A 23616-nucleotide genomic window follows, 5' to 3' on the forward strand; every position below is an offset into this window, starting at 1 on the left:
TCTCTCTCTCTCTCTCTCTCTCTCTCTCTCTCTCAATCCCCTAATTCATGCCTAGTATTATTATAGATAAGGCCTCTGGTATTGCTGAAATTGTTGAGGTAGCTGAAAGGTGTTGCTGATTGGTCCTTTTATCTTTTCTTTCACTGTTATTTTCATCCATTATTTTCCTCCGTCTGTCTTGCTTTTTTTCAGTGTTTCTCTTCAATTCTAACAAACAATGAACACTTTTTGTTTCTTTTCTCAAACAGAAGTTCTTCTAGAAACCATCTTTGCTTTTGCTCTTGCATACTTGATACAATACTGTTTGATTATGTTTTAAATATATAGTTTCGAACCCTCAATAATATAGATCATGTCGCCAACAATATATTTAAGGGCTTTTATAATATTTTAGATGGAGGCGGGAACAGTCTGTAGTGCGCAATCTTTCATAATTTGTAAATATTTACCAATTTTGTGCCAATCCTTTCTTGGTTATGTATTGGATGGTGTGATTTTTGTTGTCTTCATTTTGCATATTAATGAATGCGGACAGCAGAAAAATTTGTGACTCCGTTCTGTTTGTTCCCATTCCTTTGTTTTTATATATCATTTTTTCCAATTTCATAATGTTGGTTAGACGGGGGTTTTTTTAGTTTTTAGTCCTCATGTTTTAGATATCTAAGTGTCTGATGTTACAAAACTCAGCACAAGTGCTCAAAAATAGTCTTTAAAAAAAAACTATATGTATTTCTCTTTTTCCTTCCTCTTCTCTCTTGTTAGCAATTTTGTTTTATAATGCATTGTAAACTTTCTAAAATTTTAGAGCAGATTTTTAAGTATCTTTAACTCTGCATAATAGTAACTTTTATTTGTATTTTTTATAGCTGCCTATCACACTACTGACATTTGAAGCGTTACAATACCGGTTACAAATAGTGACCGTTGTTTCTATGGAAAGGGTGTATACTTCTGTACATGTGTATTTTTTTACTACATTTTTTGTCTCTAAAAACTCAGCATCATATAGAAGAAAGAACAGCCAGGTCATTAAGGCTGTTTGCTTTGTTGCATAACTAGGGTTATGATCAGAACTAGCATTCTGCTTTAATGATATCTGTTATGTCCATAAAATGTTATGATTTTATCATGGAGGTAGGCTCACTTTGCCAGTATGCGATACTCCATGTCGTCAGTGTTGCATCCAATCTGTGTACCTTTACAAATACAGTCAAAATTGTTCAAGACGGCTGCCCGTTGTTGAGAAGACAAGTGGTTGTTCTAGACAAGTTGATGTCTTGGACAGTGTCGTTATGATATATATATATATATATATATATATATATATATATATATATATATATATATATATATATATATAATATAATATATATATATATATATATATATAATATAATATATATTTATATATATATATAATATAATATATATATCTATATCTATCTATATTGAAGTAACGCAAGGGGGGAAGTGGAAAGTGGTCATTTGTACAGGTAGGCTACTTGTTTTGGGCAGGTGGCCATAAGAGTAGGTTTGAGCATAGTAACAGGCTCAGGTTTAGCTCATGTCAGCCTCAGGGCCAGCTGAGATCTCCCTGTAGTAGTTCAGAATTGAAAAGTTGTGGTTTAATCAGTTCAAATGTTGAAAATTTGTTATGCTTTAAAATTTAACTGTAAAATTTGGGTTACTTCCCTCTACGCTGTAACTTGTTCTGAAGATTGCGTTTAGAAATATCCGTCATGAGATTAGGTTTAGAAATATTCTTTCTTTTGATTGCCGATGTTTAGATAAATCAGTTTCAAGGTTTTGTTTGGAAAATAAGTAACAAAATTGTATATTCTTTCTTTCAATTTCTGGGGTTTAGAAATAACAGTTTCAATACTGAATTTAGATTATATCAGCGAAATAACTCCTGTAATATTTTGGGTTGGTTGTTTTGGGGTTTTTTGTTTCTCTGTCTGATTGCAACACTGACGATGTGAAAGAAACAATGTGACACAGACCTTTTTTATATCCATGGTTGTAAAACGGGGTGTTTGCAGTTTTTATTATTTTGAGTTTCCTTTTTCTTCATAAGGCCTGTTATATCATGATAAGTGATTTTGCAAATGGTGATGTGGCTTCTGTGATTACATTCAACTCTTGTAGATCTTTACAACCAGTGTGAATAGTCTGTACCTAGCACTTGCCAATCCTCTCTTTCTGTTGTTGTGAGAGCAAAAAAAAAAGTCAAACTGCTACTGGTATAGTAGTTTGTGGTTTATATTGACAAAAACGTGTTTTAGATCAAGATTATTAGATCTAGTGGGCGTTCTTCTTTTACAGATAACCTTGTACATTCACATAGTTCTATGCTAAGGGTATGTGTTCTATTTAAAGAAATGTGGCATATTCTAAAAATGTCGTCGTTGCAATATTTTCGCTTCCTTTTGTTCTCACTGCAATGTCTTTACTGCACTGTCAACTGTTTCTCTACAAGTGAAAGTTTGATCCTCGTACACTTTCATTTAGTGAATATAGTAGCATACTGTACATTGAAGTGTTTACTGGGATTGCAAACGGGGGTCTAGTGTAGAAGTTGTGTGTAAAAGAACAGAATCAGATAGTTGAATCAGTTTGTGAACACACTAATGTGCGAGTTGAATGAGATGATCATATTATTCATTATTTTTTCAAGTAATTAAATTGTAATGATTTCATTCCAGGTTGCTCTTGTGTTGCATGTGGCTGTATAGTGCTGCTACAGGTGTATAGTGTGTCTAGGTAGTTTTTTTGTGTTTGGCTGAATATAATAATACTATCTATGGCTAAGTAGTTTTGAGTTTAATATAATACACATTGGTTGCGTTATGTGAAATGATATTTCATCAACATTCCACTGAGATATCTATAATATTTTTGTTGCTGTAGTTTTGTGTGCGGAGTGAGTAAAATGTGACAGGCGATGGGTTGATACTTGAAAAATGGGCTGAAATATCAAAATTTGTCTCATTTTAATTCTCTTTGGTTTTGATTTTCTCATTTGTATATAACATGTTCTTTTGGAATTTTTAATGAATGTGAGGGGAAGCAACAGTTGACTGCAGCAATAATTGTGAAGTCTCAAATTGTTTATGATGTGATATCATGCTAGATAGGACTCTTGCTGTGGTCTTTTATTCCTCTTCAGCTTGTAAGCGGGGACATTCGAGAATGTTTTGATAAGTGCCTTTCAAACAAATATAAGTACAGAAAGTTTGCTCATCATAAGTAGCAAAATATTGTTAATGTTTTTGACACCCCTCTATATAGAGAATTGAGGCTTACAGACTGGACCATTGGTTTCACTTCTTGAGAGTTTACCCATTTACTCAGACAGATGAGTTGTTCAATTCTTTCATAATCTAAAGAAATATGAACTTTTCTCTCTTTGAGCTCCTATGATTTCCTGTGGTGGTTCAAGAGGATGAGTCTTGCTGTGAAAGCTTATGCTTTGATTAACCCTTCCAGCCCCATGCGCGTATATTTTCAGCAGCGTTTGTACTTCCCACCGTCCCAAGAGTGTATATTCTCAGTTTCGGGGGAACCAAATTTGCATATTTTTCAAACTTACCGAACGTAATTAAACTTGTTTTCTTAGTAGATCTATTTGCTCATTTATATGTTATTATCTAAACCTCATTACAAAGATGCAACATACTTTTTAGAATGCTGACCTCTCTTTCTGAAATACTGCTGTATTGGCTGGGACTGGGGTTAGGGAGTGCACTAAAATGGCTGGGGCTGGAAGGGTTAATATTTTATACGGCCCGTTCTTGAAAGCGAAAAAGATTCGATCTGGAGTGATATTTAGCAAATGAATTTTGAGCACTATCACATGTACTTGAATTTATATTTTCTGAATGATTTTAAGTTTACGTGAGGGGTTTATTAATTCATTTTTCTCTTTTCTCCAGCCCAGTAGATAATATTGTTTTGGTCATCTTCTTTGTATTAAGTCATTTATCGCGACTTTAAGATCTAATTCTCTGTTTAACTTTTTTTTAACTGTCAGAAACATAGATCTATTCTTAAGCATAATCTGCACCTTCTCATTTTTGTTTAATGTACTTTCTGTACATTGTTACTGTCAACTTGCATGGATTGTTGCTGTTGAAAGTTTGGGTTCAAGAGTAGATGGATACATTTTTTTTACTCCAGGTTTTTTCTTTCTTATTTCATCTCATATTGTGTTCCCAGGAGGAGGCATGAGAAAATGATGAAGGGTTTCAGTGAATGTTTTAAGAAATTACATGTTAGAATTGCTAGATATAGTGTGAAGATTGGTACGTCTGTCGTTGTTGTTACGGTTGCTGTTTCTTTTGTCACTCTTGATGTTGACACTGTTGCTGTTGTCACTGTTGCTGTTGTCACTGTTGCCAAGTGTTGCTGCTTGTTCGTGCTGCCTTTTCCTGACTGTGATCCTCTCTGATTCGTCTCTTCCCTCATCTTATTCAGGCCGTTGTCTTGCCTGATCCTGTGAAAAATCCCTGATAAGTGGCTAGACTATTTCGCTGATTTGCTTGTTAGGCTTTGGTAAAATGAGTCAGTCTATGTATAGTCTGATGTTCCCAGTTATATTTATTTGGGCATCATTTCACGAGAAAATGTTAGAAGGCGAAAGAGGCCGAGGTAGACTAACAATAAGTTACTTACTGAACTTGGTTTGAACAAATGCGTGGTGACAGAAAAAAAAAGATAGGATACTGAGGGTTTTTGGAAGTACTCCAGGAGAGAAATGAGTGGTGTACCATGATTGCAGATGCCTGTTTCAGATCAGGTGCTTGAAGGAAAAGAATCATCAGTGGATCAGTTGTTCAGGATGGAGAAAAAAAGTTTTAAAATTTTGTTGTGATACAGCTGAGTATAAACTGCAGTGGAAATTGTCCAAGACGGTACACATTGTCAAGAAGAAAAGGGATTGTCATAGACAGGTGGACATTTTGGAAAGTGTCATTATTATATATATGCAGTATAACAGGAATGGGTCGTACACAGAAGACTCGGTGTCCCGCATCCGTCAAATTGTGCCTGCTGTCCCCTTTTTTCTTCTTCTTTATCTTAGTAAGATATCCCTCAAAATACGGATCCCTCGAACTACCGAGGCCGGTCCCGACAAATTCAAGCTATCCGTTTTATACTGTATATAGAAAAAAATTCATTGGGTGAAGTAGGAAATGAGCGTTTGTACAGGTGATTGTTTTGAACAGATCGATGTTAGAGCAGGTTCGACTGTACTTTTCTGTTTCCTCTGGCTTTTATCTTTTCAACAAGAAGTCTTTCGGTGGGGGGAGAATAATGACATTCTGGTCATGTCGTTTCGCAGTGTTGATGAGGCCTATCGATCTATATGTACCACATTTTCCAATTTTGAAGAAGAAACATAATATTGATGAACATACATTTTCTATTTACATTACATTCACAATTTTCTTCTTAACCAGTTATTCTCTATTTTTGCACCAGTTTTGTTACATTACGAGAAAATAAAGCAATATCTGTGTTTTCTGGAGTTTTGAAAATGTAATACATGTTGGGAATTCATGAATGTTCAAATAGGGAAAACACAGTGAACGTTATCTGTGGATTTATAAATGTCTGGGCTGTCTGATGCTGCTCCTCTTAAGCAGCGATATAAACTGTCTATGTATGGTTAAATAGTCTGACAATGACAGGGTCGAAAATGAATTCAGTTCGTCTCTCTTCCATTTTATAAATTAAAATACTTTTTGTTAAGACTACAGACGCTTTCATGCTTTTTTGTATTATTGTTCAGGATTGAAAGATGATGATAAAGGAAATGAGAGACACCATTGTTTTGTATGTGCAAAGCACTTTCTCATGTTGCAGATGCTTGAATACGTGATGTGTTGCCATCACAGGCTCAAAGGTTTTTAGCTGATGTAGAGTAACGGGTGCCTGTGATTGTTATTTCTTTTGTAAGGTGAGATTGTGGTGGTCTTTGGTGTAGGACCTTGTATCTAATATGTAACAGTATGATGGTCTGTAATGTATTACCAGGAATATACTGTCTGACATTGCGGTGGTCATTTATTTGTTACCACGTGTATGTAGTGAACATATGAATTGTGGTTGTCTGTAACATATGACCGCATATCTAATCTGCCGTAAGCTGACAAAACGCCTTTTTTCATTTCTGGTGTTAAATTTTTGAATTTGCTAAATGTGTGAGAAAATCAAAGTGAAATTGTGGCTAGTTTTTTAATAAGTTAAAATTCAAATTTCGGAAGAACACCTTTTTCAAAAGGTTACCCTGACAGAAAAACATCTTTATCCCGAAACTGCCGTGAATAGAAAAAGGCGTTTCTTCAACTCACAGCAGTGACATGATGTAGTTTTGCATATCTATAACGTACTGTCTTTGTGGCCACTATAAAACATTACGGATTACCTAGAATAATGAAGTGCTATCATGGTTTTTTTTTCTTTTTTTCAAAATTATGGATGCTGTGTATTGCGTCTCATTTATTAAAAAAATAAATATTTGAATCGACTTTGATTGTTTCTTGTTTGCTTTATTTAAGAGAAGGTTAGTCGCACATTGTTGTCCAGAACTGTGCTAAGAAAAAGAAAGAGGATGAAAGAAGTAATAATGATGAGGATAATGATAATATAGAACATCTCAACTAAGTGAATTCCCAGAGATGACATGTGGATGGTTGGCGGGACCTCTGGTCTCGTTTCCTCCTTCTTTACTATCAAACATCTTTATCATTCCTGCTTCTTTTTTATGTTTGTTACTCTCTTGTAACACATTGGCAATTATATGACCCAATTGTGTTACATCTGCCGTTAAACGCTTATCTGACCAAAGCAGAGCTCTCCGACTGGTGGCAGAGAGGCGTCTCTTTCTTCCCGAGACACCCGAAAGGGTATAAGCGGCGGATAAAAGTAAAAGTAAAGTAAGCTAGTTGAGCTGTATATCTGACAACTTCACAGGACTTTGCCGAGTATCTTACAAAAGTTGAAAAATCACAAAAAGAAGAAAAGCCCCTACAAGTTCACTATCTATCACCAGAAAGTCAAAATGAATTCATCCAATGTTGTGCATCAAAAGTGACAGACGTGACTTTGAATTCTTCAAATGAACCTCACCCCAGAAACACGGTCAGATTTGATTGGTATTCTTAAGTACTTTGCATCATTTGAATGTGTGATAATGGCTTCTGTTAGGCTCAAAATCTTCACAGAAATAGAGTGTGCTTCAAGCACGAGATATGACGCTTGACGTTGAGGTGGCAAATATCAATAGTCTGTTTAAAGATCTGAAAAGCTTACGAGATGAATGGGACGCAATCTTACTTGAGTGGGTCCAAATTAGTAGCAGCACCCAGCACAACTATGACATTGAGGATTCATTCGCCGAAAAAGCAAAACGACAAAAGCGAAAAGGAAGCTTTTTGCAGACGAGACAGAAGATTTAACAGACTACCAATGGAATATAATCCCGATAACAAATTCAAACATGACATTTTTTATGTCCTCATTGACTGCCTTCCTGGAAATTTGACGACAGGTGTAGATATAATGCAGTGACAAAACTCGATTAGTTATTTAGTGTTTTGTGGAAATATCCCCAAGAGGAAGTCGTCGTTATTCGTGATCTTGCAAACAAATTGCACACGGAATATGCAGTGGATGCATCAGCAGACCTTTGCGCAAGAGTTGGAACATTTGAAAGTGATTCATTCAGCGAATAATATTGGAGAAAATGTACTGCCGCCTCTTCAGTTGCTAAACAGACTTCATTCCCCGAAACTGGATGCCTTGTTTCCAAACGTTGAGAATCTTCTGCACCTTGCCTGTCACTGTCACACTGAGTCACAGTTGCGCAAGCTGAACGTTCCTTCAGTACCCTTTCTCGGGTGAAAAACATTTTGCGTCCACAATGTGTCAAGACAGACTCAAAAGTCTTGGAACTTTGGAGAGGCCAGTCTAGAGCGAAAATTGGACTACGAACCAATAATTGACAGCTTTGCTAGAGCTAAATCCCGTAAGGCTCCGCTGTAAGAAAAATAAAGTGTGCTACATTACAATTTATTTTAATTTTTGTTATTGGTTTATTCCTACCTTCATTTTTAACTACCCGGTAAATCAGGAAAATTTTATGTTGACAATACCCATCATTTGATCATGGAGGGGGGCGGGACAAATGAGGCTGGGGTGAGAGTGTGTGTGTGTGTGGGGGGGGGGGATTACTTTTACTTTTATACAAACATCTCTTTCGTAAAATGCATTTCCAAGGGTAGTGAAGATGTGTGTGTATGAGAGAGAGAGAGAGAGAGAGAGAGAGAGAGAGAGAGAGAGAGGAGAGAGAGAGAGAGAGAGAGAGAGAGAGAGAGAGAGAGAGAGAGAGAGAGCGTATTTTGGTATGTTACAGTTAGGTGATTGTGTAATAATACGATGCTTTTTGTTGGGTTATTAAATTGCAGGTGAGGATGCATGGGTGGGGCCGGGGGAAGGATTGCTGCCCCAGGGCCCGACCTAGCTCTCGACGGCCCTGGATGATGATGACATCATCATCATTATATAGGCCTAATAATAATAATAATAATAATAATAATAATAATAATAATAATAATAATAATACTTAATAATAATGATAGGCTAATAATAATGATAACAAAGAAAAAACACAACAGCAAAAACAACAACAATAATAATAATAATGAGGAAGCGTGCCGTTGTGAAGGCATGAATTGTGACTTGGGTGGGAAAGCCCCAAAGGACAATTAAACTTTTATAACCTCTTTGGAAAACCCTCTATTCAACTCTGAGCGACTAAGTTCCTTCCTTGTGCCCATGCGCTCATGAAAGCCAGGTTCTTCATACCCAAAGCTTTTAAGAATAAAAAATGAAAGAATTTGTCATTGAGTCAATATATAATATAATAATTTTATTATATTTATATTATAATTAGATCTATGTACATGTACCACAGAATTCTACACTAAGTGTAGAATTCTGTGACATGTACAGATCAAGCCCTTTTTGTTCAGCACCGCGTTACTCGCATTTATTACAATTACTTCCCCTGTTATAGGCCTATCGACTTTCGACGGAGGAGGAAAAAAATGACTAGGCTACAAAGGGGCTGTGGATATTCCCAGATATTTTGGATTTTTTGTTCTAAACTCCTTGGGATAGCCCAATGCGTCCATTAGCGGGCTTAGCTATTCCCAAACCTTAATCCTATGACATGCTTGGCAACATCAAGCGCAAAAATCCTTTCACCAGAGACAAGGCAAAACTCAAAATTTGTTAGGCTATGTTTTACAACTCATTCTGAAAAAAAATCTTCGAAAGATGCCTCGAAAATTTAGACAATGGCAACACCCATATTCTCCTTGGCCGAGAGACGAGATAGAGATAGATAGAGAGAGATCAGAGAGAGATCGAGAGATCAGAGAGAGAGAGAGAGAGAGAGAGAGAGAGAGAGAGAGAGAGAGAGAGAGAGACGGGGTGGGGGGGAGATCAGAGAGAGAGAGAAGAAGAAAAAGGGAGAGAGAAATCAGAGAGAGAGAGAGAGAGAGAGAGAGAGAGAAAGAGAGAGAGAGAGAAAAGAGAGAGCAACACAGACAGAAAGGTAGGTAGATATAAGCAGACTGACAGCAGAGTCAAGGAGAGATCTAGGGGTCAATGTGAAAGATAATAAGCGGGGCACGATAAATTCACGCTGGTTTGGCACGCGCTCAAAGGAAACATTTAGGGCTACCATTCTACGGGACATTGCCCCGAGGACACAGCCAGGCTAACTGAGTTCGAATCGTGAACAAAGCGAAGAAGCAAGATGACTGACCCAGTTTTTTGGTGCTATGAGAGGACTGAAAATACGCACCCCCCCCCAAAAAAAAAAGACTAGATATCTAATAATAATAAAAGAAAATCAGCAATAAAAACGAATAAACGACGCACACATCATTATGTTTGTCAAAGTCAACCAGCGTGAGCAAAGGTGACTGTTTCAACGATTAGACATCTTGTACTCGAAACAATCCCTTTTGTATTGAGAATGCGAAGCAAGTGACAGGTATTTTCACCATTCTAATTCAATAGTGTAGAATGTCTAGAAACCTGAAAAGAAAATAACAGTAAGTTTAATGACTGGCAACATATTTTGGAGAAAACCTTGCCTAGCCTTTGTCACGCATGCGTAATGCACTACAAAATTTGGGAATAGCAGGAAAGCTGCTAGGCCTATCCCCAAATGTTTGGGGATATCTCTCTAAATATAAAAACATCCGCTCGTCGCTTCTTGTGGCTTATCAGCAGGTACCCTACTCGTATGATGTGTTTATCATCATTGAATGACGAAGGGTGTGTGCATGCGTGTTAAAGAAAAGTAAACACAGGTGAGAGTTTGGCAGATGACTTGCGGACTGTCGAGACAATGCTCTTCACATGTAGATTCTAGATTTTTAATAGATTAGAACTGTCTGAAATACTTACTTCCCGTATTGACAACACTTCCCTGTTGCTAGATCTAGAAAGACACCTCGGGCCTCGGTTTGTTGATTTGACTTCACTCAGCCCTCGCCTCACTCACTGGTCTCCCCCGGTGAGTCTTCGATCACGATCATTAGCCTATCATCGTAATTGAACTTCTGTGTCTGTGCTGGTACTCCGCAGTTCTAAGTTACCAGTGATTCACCCATATTCCACATTTTGTACTTCTATCCGAGTTTACCAGCATCAGGTTCAGGAGGTGTCTTGAGTAGCCATCACAAAGTTCGATGATCTCATCTACTCTACAGAGGCCGACAAACAAGCCTACAGACTAGGACAGTAGCCTACTGACAACAGGTCTACGTGGGTTGTGACTGTGTGATCATGTGTCTTTCACTTGTCTTACAACCTGTGTGAATTGCTGTCAGTGGACAGGGATCAGATTAACTTCATCATGTGTAAATTTGTGTGTCATGATCAATTATATGCCTTGTATAGATATAGATATTGGCTGTCATTATTCGGACTCGAGTCCGAATAACATTTTTGGCTGGATTGTACTTTACCGGACCACCCGTCTCGGCCCGTGATTACTACGCATGCCTAGCCTAACTACGCACTCATACTCATAGTACTCTACGTGTGGACAAAAGGCAAAAGGTAGTTCCGCGGGCGACTTCGCGCACGCACAGCGCAAGCCAGTGGCGACTGGTGGTGAGGCGAGGTGAGCGAGAGGTGGTGGTTGAGAGTGGGCAGGGGAGTTAACTTTGGTGGACCACCGTGTATCATACCAACAGTAGGGAGGGGGGGGGGGGTTAGGGGGGCTTGCCCCCCTGGAAATATTAAAGAAAACACACAAATGCGAAACAATAAAATAAGCGGAAAGTCGTGTTTACCCATCAATGTAACAACAGTGGGGGGAGGGGGGCTAGCCCCTCTGGCAACAATAATTTAAAGACACACACACACACACACACACACATATATATATATATATAAACAATAACATGAGCGGACAACGGGGTAGATACTCGCCAAGTTGCGAGCAGGGCTGAGGGGGTTGCAATTATGCAAATGAGCTCTCCTGCGCATCTCTAGCCCTCCATTGTACTTTGCCGGACCAGGAGTAGGCCAAGCCAGCAGAGTTGCGAGCAAATCAGAATAGTGGACCACGTGATTAGATTGACCAATTAGCCTCAAGGTGTCAGGGTCGTGGGTCAAAGGGCACGGTGATGACTGAAAAACCCGGTAAGAGACGTCAGTCGATTGTTGGCGGTCGAAGGGTGTGGACGTAGAAAACTGAACAGGAGAGTGAGTAGGGGAGCTCATAAATGAAGAATAGCGGGCCACTATGCACCAGGGGCACCATAGCGAAAGTTGCTCCGACCGGTGGTCCGGTAAAGTACAATCCTACCACATTTTTTCATATTCGGACTAGAGTTCGAATAAAAAAATTTCATATACGGACTAAAGTCCGAATAAGAAAAAATGTTATGAATTCGGACATGGGTCCAGAAAAAAAAGGAAGTGTCTTCGTTCTATAGATCTAACGTTCAGTGCTTCCAATTTTCCGCCATTTTTTAGTTTCCCCCGCACCTTGTCTGCCGATCCGATGCCCGCCGCCTCATTGATACGCCCCCCCACCCCCATGTTTCCCACTTTCTTTGTTGTAGAAAAAGGTAAAATTGAAGATTAGCAGATCTCCTGGCACCTGCATATTATGAGCTGTGTAAAAAAAAAGACTGATTCGTTCAAATACACAAGCCTGTGTCATCTTGATTGTTTACCAAGAAAAAGTTGTGTTGCTGTGTAGAGCCGAGCATACGGCAACTTTTGATTCCATAGACCAGCGCACAATTCATTACGTAGATCTAGGTCAAGACTAGCTTTTATTATTGTAATGATCAGTTGCACCCCCCCCCCCTCTTCCCCGACACGCACACACAGCCACACGTGTGCAGGCCGCCCATCCGACCCCGACACACGCTAACAAGCCATCTTTAATTGCTTCTGATGACCTCTTGACAAATATAAACATTTATTAGAAGCGCTCTAACTTTTTAGGCCGGCCTCAAATTCATCATAAAAGATAAAAACTCGGCTCCGGCACAATAAATTTAACGCCATTTTGCCCAAAGTGATCCCGGTCTCTACCCAGCCTGAGGCGAGTCACGAGTGAGGCAGGACAGGAAGCCGGAGTCACGAGTCACAGGAAGTCGGAAGTGATGTCATGGTGGACAAGAATCAGAGTCCGAATAACATTTTTTCATATTCGGACTCGAGTCCGAATAGTCACTTCGATAGATATTATAGACTAGAGATCTAGATCTAGATCTAGGCTAGATTCTAAATACAAATATATCTAGATCTAGATATCTAGATCTAGATCTAGATCTAGATTTATATCTTGATTTAGAATGTTGATCTACATCAAGTGAACTTCCTTATACTGGTCTTGACCTCTTGTCATGTTCCTCATCAAGTGCCAGGTTTACTCTTTACTCGAAATTACAGTTGAACCTGCCCTGACGGCCACCTCTATAAGACGGCCACCTGTACAGACGGCCACTTTCCATTTCCCCCCTTGCGTTTTTTCGATATAATTTAACTGTGTAAAACGGGCACCTGTCCAACCCGGCCGCGGCCACCATAATTTAACACACAACCCCTATCATACTAAGCAATAATAATACCTGTCTTAGACGGTCACCTTAGTGACTCCATTACGTTTTGTCATAAATTGTGCATTGGCCCCTGGCGTTGTGGGCGAGCCGTCATAATTCAATCACCTGTCGTTGTTGTTAGATAGTCCCTCCAACCGATCATGTTGCGTAGGCCCCTCCCACTGTTGACCAATAGCTACCAATTTTCAGCTGCTGGCGAAGTTTAGTAAGCGTGTGATCCCTTATAACCCATAAGCCCCGCCCAGAACTCATACACAAATCGTAAGTGAGATGAGTGGTCACTGTTTACCCAGTCTGTAACAAAGTAACAATGGACGTAAACATGAACTTGTTTCAGAAGCGTCGCTCGTTCTCCGAGTAGTGGCGACCCATGTTTTTGTTTTAACATGGCACTCGGTCTTCCTTGTCAAATACGTTTCGTTTTATTGTCACCCTTGTTCAAAATCAGTGACAAAATAAAAATTCCAAATGAAATAAAACCAACAACAACAACACCAACAAAGACAACAACAATGCGGCTACTTTCGATTGAGACCTCAGATGGAAATGGTTTGTTTTCTTTATCTTGATAAGTCCTGCCTAAGACGGCCACCTGTCTTATACGGCCACTTTTCTCCTTGACAGTGGGTGGCCGTCTTACACAGGTTTGACTGTATTGTCCACGTTTTGAAGGAATTTTTATACACTGATTTCATGAAACATGTAGAATAGATCTAGGGGGGAATAAAAACGCTAGATCTAGGTAATTTAGAGATAATATACTCTAGATCTATATGGCCACCTCTATTCTCACCCCGAGTGAGAATAGCGCAGGCAGGCCTTTTGGCTATTCTCACCCGGTGTGCCTTCACCGTGATTGGCCAACCAGTGTAGGGTTCACCATGAACAAATGTTCCAGCACTCTTTTGTGTTGTCTGTCGGCAGTGAGAGAGAGAGAGAGAGAGCTCTGGAGGGTGTGGGAGTGATGGGGAGCTAATCCAGTGAGAAAGAGGAAGGAGCGAGTGAACAAGAATGGGGAGAAAATAGTCTGCGACAGAAAGAGAGAGGGAGCAAGCGAGAGAAATGAGAAAGACACTCGTACATAGATAATAGTCGTGGAGAGAAAGAACAGGATGAGAACTAAGAGAGAAAGAGAGAGAGAGAGAGAGAGAGAGAGAGAGAGGGAGGGAGAGAGAGAGAGAGAGGAGTAGCGTGAGAACTTCCAGGCGAAACAAAAATGGCCGTAGCATCTTTGTAGTTTTGTAGACGACCAAATTAATTTACTTTTGTGTTTTAACGTCATTTTTTATCTTTGTTTTTGTCAACTTGATGGTCCACTAGACAGTATTCAGAAAGAGAGTGCAAAAGAGGGAGAAGGAGTAGATCTTGCGAGAACTTGCGGGCAAAACAAAATGGCGACCCACGTAGTTTGGCTTGATTTGAAAAGTGAAATAGGCATAACATCTTTGTAGACAACCAAATTAGCTTACTTTAGTGCTATTCATAATTTTTTTGTTTTCTATCCTATCATCCACACCGATAGACAGTATTCCGAAATTAGAAAAAACAGGTCTTGTTTCACAGCGGGTGAGAATAGCCAACGCTGTCAAGTCTCACCTGGGGTGAGAGGTCGATCGTATTTTTATTCTCACTTGGGGTGAGGATAGCCACTTCCATTGTTTATCATAACATGGCTAAATAAAACTGTGTCAAAGTGAATGGGGAAGTAGTTTCCTCTATAGATCTAGATCTAGATATATCTAGATTTATTAAATGTTATTCATGTGAGGCATGCTGACAGCAATGAGTTACTTCTCGGAATCTAGATTCTAGCTCTATGGGCACAGATAGGTGTCATTATAATTGATACAATTTATTATTTATGTGAAATAATACAAATGTTAAACTTGAATGAAAAAGCTTAGTTGAAAATCTAGGCTACTAATCTGGTGTCAGTTTTCAGATGACATAACTTCCATTTGTGGATTACGAACAGTAACTCATTTTGTCTGCACACCTCACATATATATATCTATTTAGATGTTAGAGATTGCATAGCAATCCTTTGTGTACCCTGCGATCTGACTTAATGCTGGGACTGTCCTCTCTGGGACTTGGTGAGTTTCATTGGACGCTCCCATCGTCCAGTTGGGGTTAGATCACACATAGAGTTTTATTTAAAACTCTTTATCTCGGGGAAGCTGCTCCCACCGGCTCGAGGTCGGATCCGCTGTGCCGGTAAGCTGCTGACAGGGGCTCAGGCACACATCCCTTTTTTTGACTTCGACATGATGCAATCACTTTTTGGCAAATGCCGAAGACAGGTCTCTTTTATTGGGATTTCATTCATATATATATAAGATGAAGAACTATCAAAAAAGGTTCACTTGTTTTGATTTAGTGACCAGTTTAGTAACGTTTTGTCATTTTTAGATTTAGTATAGAGGGTTTACCACCCTTGGAGATAGAGAGTGAAGGTCTGAAACTGAAACCAGATGTTTTATATTATGTTTCACCAATCATTTCTTTGCTTGAGCTACCTGCTAAAAAATAATCATTTTAATCACCAATTTGAACACCGGTCTTTTTTACTGTCATCTGTTAGTTCGAGTTGTTTGAAATAAATATTTTTCTCTCTTGGTCTACCTCTGTTTCTGTTGCCTTCTGTTTTTCCATTGAAAGCAAGATGTTCAAGGTTTTTACATATCAAATTTAAGTCCTAAGGAACACCATAATTATCTTTTCCTGTTTTTATTACTGAATGGCCCACAGAGAGGGGCTTCTTTCAGCACATCATCATTTGATTTTTCATTCCAAGAAATGTTTGTATATATAACAATATATCTCCAAAGAAACCACTGTCTGTTGCCCTTAGAACTTTTAATTTCACTCCTGGTGACCTTTGCAGTGTTTCTTTTTATTTGGAACACTTAATTGTCCGATGTTCACAGCAGTTTTGAAGGGTTGACCACATACATAGGGTTAAAAAAATTTCAGATTAAGAGAAAGGAATTAGAATGTATGTCTGTTGTAAGTAAAAAGAGAGATCATGTTCAGCATTGAAAGTGGAGTAAAAAAAGAACTGTCTTGAAAGTAATCCATGAATTCATCTGAATTGTGACAAAATACTTTTAAAATGTCAAAAAGAAGTATATGTATGTTTATTCATTAGCTTGACAGGAAGTGATTTGACTTCCCAAAATTGTTGTCTCATTTTGGTGAATTGTTTCCTCAAGGCTTTATGATATTAGTTTAGTATAGTTTAGGTACTTTATCATTTCATTTCCATTGAGGAAATTTGCTATTGATATTCCTTTGCCATAATCCTCTTTGATTGTTTCAACTCTCCTTCAATTTCTCCTTTCGTACAATTTCTCCTCAGATTTCATTTGGCCTTGTGCAACGCTCATGGACTGTAGGCTATAACAACGGGGATAATATTCTAGAAGGATCCTGCATTTAAGATCAAGTTGGCTTGACCTATATTGTCTGTGCATGGAGGGTAACCAGACACCATGGAGAGTGCGTCGTCATGGCTACAGCAGTACTACAATGCCATGTCCTGTGGCTTTGAGCGCCTCTATGCCTCGGGTGCTCACTCCGACACAACCATTATTGTTGGAGAGAAGACTTTCCAATGCCACAGGGTTGTCCTGTGTGCCATCTCGCCCTATTTTGATGCTATGTTCTCTTCTGGTATGAGAGAAAGTGTGTCTGGAGTGGTCAAGATAGAGGGTACAGAGAGTGTTGTCTTTGAAGCTATCCTAGAGTACATTTATAAGGGTTTGGATACCGTGACAGATGAAAATGCTGAGGCCATTCTTAAAGCCGCTTGTCTACTTCAAATGGAATGTCTCCAGAAACGTTGCGAAGAGTTTATATGTAAGACGTTATCGATAGCTAATTGTTTTGAACGATGGAGGCTTGCCCTGTGGCATTGCAGCCAACATCTAAAGCAGCAGGCCTGGAAGTTTATCATGTCAAACTTTGTAAAGATTTCGCAGCAGGATTATTTTGTGTCTTTGGAAAAAGACGAACTGATTTCCATTATCAAGGAAGATGATTTGAACTGCCCAAGTGAGGAGTTTGTCATAGAGACTGTTCTGAAGTGGGTGCAGCATGATCTGGAGGCCAGAGGTCAGCTCTTGGGTGATATCTTTCCTTACCTCCGCCTTCCATTGACTAAGCCTCAATTCTTAATCGACATCTTGAGGAAATATGCCTTTGTCAAAGAACACACAGAGTGCCACATGTACATTGACCATGCCAAAAACTTTCAGCTTCTTCCAGCCCATCGTCACGACAGCAGCAGTCCAGTCACATCTTATCGTACCACATCACCGTTTGAAGACATCTTGGTGGTCATATCAGGTGGTGAATCGCCAAGACCCCCCTATGTCCGCTCTAAAAATGTTCTCGCTTTTGGATTCAATAGTCGGAAGTGGTATCGTCTAGCTGCCTTACCGTACGACCCAGGCATTGAGTTCGCGACTTGTGTTCACAGCAACGATATTTTTGTGACCGGTGGAGGTCTGTTCAAGGCCTGCTTCTTGCGCTACCGCTCTAAGAAGGATAAGTGGTCGCAGTGTCGGGCAAAGCTAAAGAGTGGGCGTCGGCGTCATGCAATGGCTGCCTGTGGGAACAAGATCTACGTGATCGGTGGCTATAACAGTGAGCTAGAACAGGGGACCAAAGTACAGAGCTCCATTGAAGAGTTTGAGTTAGGGTGCAGTGAGTGGAATGAGGTAGGTGGAATGTTTGGTGTTGTGTGTGACAGACATGGAATAGATATCTATCTATAGCATGTGTGTAGATCAACACAACTCACAAGGTCTAAAAATGGTTTAAAATCGTTTTTGAGCTAGGTGGCCTTTAACCTGATTGAGACCATCAAAAATCTTCTGACACCTTACAACTAGTATTCACCAAAGATAATGGCTAAAATAGAGATGATGGTGATGACAGATTTGATCTGATTGGTCATGGTGTCCAAGGCATAATTTGATGAAGCCTTAATGGTTAGTTCAAAAATATTATTCTTATGATCTTTTTAAAAAGTTTCAGTAAAAAATATATCTACTGAGAGGTATCAGGATAAGTTCAAGTTGGTTTGCTTCTGTTGTTTTTTGTTTTTTTTGGGGGTTTTTTAATACTGTTTGTAATCTGTAAAATTGAAAATAAAATTAAGCTTGTATATCATGCTGATTCAGTAGAAATTACAGCTCAACAAGAATTTATTTATCTGTTTCTCTGTATACAGTGGAAATTGTCTGAGACGGACACCCATTGTCGAGGAGAAAAGTGGCCGTCTTAGATAGGTGGCTGTCTTATACATGATGAAATCAAAAAAATTACTATTTATGTCTTGTTCACTAGGTGGGAAATCTGATCACTCCGGTGAGCTCTATCTCTGCCACGGCGACCAAGGACAAAATTCTGGTGTTTGGTGGAGAGACCAACGACCGGACGGACACACCATCAATTCAGTGTTTCGACACACAGACGCACACCACCAGCATCATCGCTCAGCTACCCTTGGCCTGCAAGCTGACCCGCGCCACCGTTTGCAACAACTGCACCTACATCATCCTCTATAACGGCAAGATTGTGCAGTTTGATCACAGGAATGATAATGTCAAGGTCAGTACTGAAACAAAGATGCAGATTTTCCAAATAAATCTGTAAATCCGGATTTCAGAGCTGACTGGACTTGTGATATTTACTACTTCTTATACTTATACATTTATATTTTAATCTCCTTTTACTGCATTTTGTTTAAAAATAGTCTTGATACAAGATGCGTTCAACTATATGATCCATAAATTCTGAGTCTGTGCACATGCGTTTCCATGGGGTACGCAAAGTTCAAAATATATTTATAACCAGTCAGCACCTCTATTGAAATTTTCTAGAAAAATTCCTGTAGTATTTCTCCCTGTTACTCTGGTCTGTGACTCCTCTGGTGAGGGTGGATGGAGGGTTCTACTGTTAGGTACAATTTGTTCTCATTCCCTCCGTTAATTTTGTCTGTCTTTTTTTCCCTGCACTATATTTGCCGTTCTTGTGTGGATGTGCTTCTCTTTACTCAAAGAACTCCAACATCCTTTGCAATGGATTACACTCAAACTTTTACGTGTGTGTAGTAGATCAAGCTGAAATCCATTGACTTAAAAATAAAAATAAAGTCCTGGTTTCTCTGATCTTTCTTCTCGTGATGGGCCAGATTCAGAATATTAACAACAATTAGCATTTTAGAGATAATTGTTACTGTTGTTTATTCAGTAGCCTTTGGTTGTGTGCCCTTCGGTCCGGTGCCATGTCAAAAAAAGGGGGAAGTCTTCAAAAGCAGTTCTTTGCTGCATTATAATAATGCAGCAAAGAACTAGGGTATCGTCTGTGGTAGAAACAGGAGGAAGTTGCTGTTTGAGATCCTGCTGTTTCGGAGATTTGAAGAGCAGATGTTGGACTGTTTACATTGAGGAGGTTAAGCCCATGCAAAAGCAAAACAGATGTATCAACATAGTGTTCTGTTTAAACCCATAAGAAAACAAAAAAGATGGAGGGCGGGTGCTCTGGTGTGGTTTGCTCCTTCTTTCCTGTTAAAAATCTATCGTCCTTGTCTCTCCTTTTTTGTGTTTGTTACTTTTCTTGTAAAACCTATTATTTGGCTCAAGGTGACCTTATTGTATTGCTGGTGCTGAAAACCTTTACTAAAACTAAAATAAAAAAGATAAAGGGAATGAATAACAAAGTAGAACGACTCTCTAGCGCAGTTAGTCAGTTTGGTTTCCCCTCTCATTCCCCAGGTGATGGGCCACATCCAGAACTTTGACTGTGTCCACTACGGGCTGGTTCACCGTCGTGGTTGTCTCCTCCTGCTGGGCGGTCAGCGCATCATCCCCGGCCCGACCCCTGTGCGTGCGCTAGTGGACACCATGCTATTGTACGACGTGCGCAACCAGCGAGTCATCATGCTCAATGACAGAATTCCTTCACCGCGACTCGTGGATAGCTGCGCGAAGATCACCATCGAGAAAAAGTTCCTTGTGACGGAGTATGTGGACCCGCCCCCAACCACGACATGACGAAAGTCTCTACATTGATTTTTGTGCAACAGCAGGGTATTTCGTTGAGGGTACAAATGGCAAATCACATCGTGTCCTGTGTTGTTTTTTTGGACCTTGTGAACCAGGGTAATTTGAATTTGTATGTACAGTTCACATCGCAAAAAACAAAATCCATCTGATCTAATTAATGAAAGAAGACTCAAATTTTAGCCCACAGCACTTTTATTTTATTATTAATAGTGCATGCTGGTTAAGGATATTTATTGAGGACTCCCAGATCGATGTGGGTAATGGGTTTAGAACAATAAAAGCGGTAACTTATTTGTTCCAGTTATAAGAAAAAATGAAAGGGTAATATTGATTTGTAAATGATTTGCAGGTAATAATATGTCCTTATTTTGCTTTTTTCAGGGTCGGCAGAAGCATTTTGAGAGGGAACTTGCCATTGTATATTATATGTATGCATATCTGTGTTTGTTTAGCAGTGTGTTTATCTGTGCTTCTCACAAGAGTTTCATGTTCCTGAGCCTGCATGGGATCTTTTATCTTTCACTACTAGTTCCTGCGCCTCCATTTGTGTAGTGTGTGAGTGAAGCTATAATAAAGTGATGCGCCTGTTTTTGCACATTTTAAAATGTTTCTGTTTTAGTTGATCATGGTACAACGGTATTTATTTATATTCTTTTATATTATAGTTTGCATGTGTGAGTGTATGTTTGGTTGCATATATGAATTTTAGTAAGTGTTGATCGGTTTGAAATGTACAAGGACCTCGTGGTGGAATCAGGCGCTCGTCAATTTTTGGGCACGTGGAGTTATTGCGTCATCTGAATGTTTATTCATTTGCCTTACTTAAAATTTTTAAAAATATCCATCTAGCTTGAATAGAAGTCGAGATATTTGTGATTGCAGAAGGTAGGGTAGCATGGTTTCAGTAGTTAAATTAATGAGAAAATGGCCGCCAAAGTTTCATCACTTTAATCGCGTAAGAGTTCTTGAAAACGAAAAATTACATATTTTGCGTCTTTAAACTAGGTTTTTCAGTAAAACTCACAGGGAAATGTGTCTTCATAAGAACATAAAAGCCAAAAAAACAAATTTTGATAAAAATTGTGAAACTGATGAAAAAATGCCTTTTTCTACGAATTCATTATTTTGACGAGCACCTTATTTCACCACGATGCCTCTCATACAGTCACATATGCCCAAAGCTTTGTTGATGTTGGTGGATGGCGGGTGCTCTGGTGTGGTTTGCTTCTTCTTTCCTATCAAACACCAATCGTCCTTATCTCCCCTCCATCTTTTTTATGTTTGTTACTCTCTTGTAACACCTCTACTCTTCTGGCGCTCATATGACCTTATGCCGTTGCGAGCCCCTTAACACTTCTACTAAAACAAAAGCTTTGTTGATCATCATATTGGCAAAGATTCAGTTATTGTTGACAGTCATGCTGGGATTGATTTAGTCGCTGTTGAGTCTTATTGGCTTAGTAAAGGTGTAGTGTTTGTTGACAGTTGTGTTGGCTTAGCTTTAGTCACTGCAATCGATCAATCTCGTCAGCTAGTCGCTTAAGTATTTGCAAAGCAAATTTCAACTGCAAAAGTCCTGACCGTTTTTATATTAATATAAATTTTAAAATAAATTTAATCATTCTTTTGTTTTGGTTTGTCCTAGTAAACGACACTTAATTTTGTCCTGGCTTCTATAATGTAGCTGTTAGGCTCTTTGCTGTAGTTTGCAGAAAGCATAAGCTTGATTCATGAGGGTGAACATGTTTATAGAGTTTTTCTGTCCCTGTTCTGGGATGCTGTATTCCATATCAGCCTGGGTTGACCTGAACCGGCAGGGTCAAGCAACCTGTCCCCCATTGGTGATCTAATTTTGCTGATAGAGCTGTAAAATGCTACTATTACTATTACTATTTCTGCTGCTACTGATCAAACTGTTCTCTATAGTTTCTGCCCTGAGGCTAGCCTTGCATGAATTCTTTCAGTCTTTTTCTCTTCTGAATTTTTTGGTTTTGTTTTGTTTTTGAGATTCTTTGGTGTTTTTGCTGTAATTGTTACACTATGTTCTAGTACCTGACCCTGTATTTGGTTACTAAATATATGAAATTTGCTGACATTAATGTGATATCTCTCTGTGAATAAGGCACTACTATTTGTATTATTCTTATTCTTATTGTAATCATCATCATCATTGTCACCAGCATTTTTACATAGTGAAAAGTATTATTTTTTTATCATTATCTTTATTATTGGAATTATTTTTTATTTCATGAAGAAGTAAAAAGTATTATTATTACTGTCGACATCTTCATTTTCATTATCTTCATTTTCATCATCATTATAAAATTGAAAAGTAGTGACTGCCATCTGTTGTGTAGCAGCAGGCAGGGACTGAAGCCCGCCTCCTAAATGATCATCTAGATTGTGTTGATTGGGAACGTAAAACGTACATTAAAAAAAACCCAGTAATGAAAAGTATTATTTTATTAGAGATATTACTTTTCAGAAAAGTATTTTTATCGTGGCATCATGGTTACATTAACACATATCATTCATCAGTACTTTTCTTTTGAATGATGTACTATTTTTTTGGGCCCTGGGATGGTGCTTGCTTGAGAAAAATTTCCTAGGTCCTGATGTCTCTAACATTTGTTTATGCTTGTCATCTCACTGCGATGTTCATGTCATTTCTTTCAAAGGATTTTTTTTTTTTTTAATTATTTTTTTTGGTACATTTTCCTGAACTAAAGTTTGTTGCTGTTGTTTGAACTGACATTTGAAACTTTGTTTCTCCATCTACCTCCGTGACCAGGCAGACGTAAGCTGTAAACTTGATTATATTCTGCACCAATTTTCTCTGTTTTTGTAACATACACTTTTTCGCCGTACTGTGTTATGAATTCCCAAGTGTAGAAATTTTTTATCCAGCGTCTCTAAATGTCTTCTGGGATGTTTTGTTCCTCTCCGCCAGATTGGCCCTGACAAGCTGGTTTGAACTAGCATGCTTCATAATATAAGGTCTAGATTACAGTACAGTGGAGTCGTCTTAAGCTGGAATGTCCTGTCTCCAGATTTTATTTGGCTTATCCGAGTTTTCAGTTTTGAGAGGTTGCTCAAATAGAAGGAAAAAAAATCAAGAATTTTATTTTCTTTCTGTCAACTTCTCTTTTCGGATTAACAGTGTTTGTTAAGGGGGAGGGGGGGGGGGCTACGCCTGAAGGCTGTCTCGCTTATTAGTGAATTTTACCAAATTTCACACATATAACAAGCTTAGTAAGGAGTCTTAAAATCCGCCGTCAAATTTGAGAAAAATGTTTCGTTTCCATGGATACGGCGGCCATATTGGGTTTTGTTGACATCCTACGTAATGAATACCGCACTTACTGTTCATG

The 23616-nt window shown here is 38.9% G+C and overlaps 1 protein-coding gene across 4 annotated transcripts; it reads left to right on the plus strand.

Moving 5' to 3' along the window:
- Positions 1-10269: 10269 nt before the first annotated feature.
- LOC101846420 (kelch-like protein 24) lies at positions 10270-20554 on the plus strand. 4 transcript variants are annotated; one of them, XM_005095825.3, is made up of 4 exons: positions 10270-10391; positions 16531-17893; positions 18525-18788; positions 19955-20554. In XM_005095825.3, exons 2-4 carry the CDS (start codon positions 16664-16666, stop codon positions 20231-20233), a joined length of 1773 nt encoding a protein of 590 aa, XP_005095882.1. In that variant the 5' UTR covers positions 10270-10391; positions 16531-16663; the 3' UTR covers positions 20234-20554. The 4 variants fall into 4 exon arrangements, with proteins under 4 accessions (XP_005095882.1, XP_005095883.1, XP_012936539.1 ...); XM_005095826.3 differs by lacking the exon at positions 10270-10391 and adding an exon at positions 10411-10597; XM_013081085.2 differs by lacking the exon at positions 10270-10391 and adding an exon at positions 10645-10848.
- Positions 20555-23616: the final 3062 nt, after the last annotated feature.

This window comes from Aplysia californica, unplaced genomic scaffold (genome assembly GCF_000002075.1).
Source record: "Aplysia californica isolate F4 #8 unplaced genomic scaffold, AplCal3.0 scaffold00114, whole genome shotgun sequence".
NCBI lineage: Eukaryota > Metazoa > Mollusca > Gastropoda > Aplysiida > Aplysiidae > Aplysia > Aplysia californica.

What these genes read in the sequence shown, in the direction of transcription:
- LOC101846420 (XM_005095825.3), top strand. Translation starts at nt 16,664, where the DNA reads ATGGAGAGTGCGTCGTCATGGCTACAGCAGTACTACAATGCCATGTCC. An exon ending in GGTGCAGTGAGTGGAATGAG is followed by an intron (nt 17,894 to 18,524) that starts GTAGGTGGAATG and finishes CTTGTTCACTAG; the next exon opens with GTGGGAAATCTGATCACTCC. An exon ending in ACAGGAATGATAATGTCAAG is followed by an intron (nt 18,789 to 19,954) that starts GTCAGTACTGAA and finishes CTCATTCCCCAG; the next exon opens with GTGATGGGCCACATCCAGAA.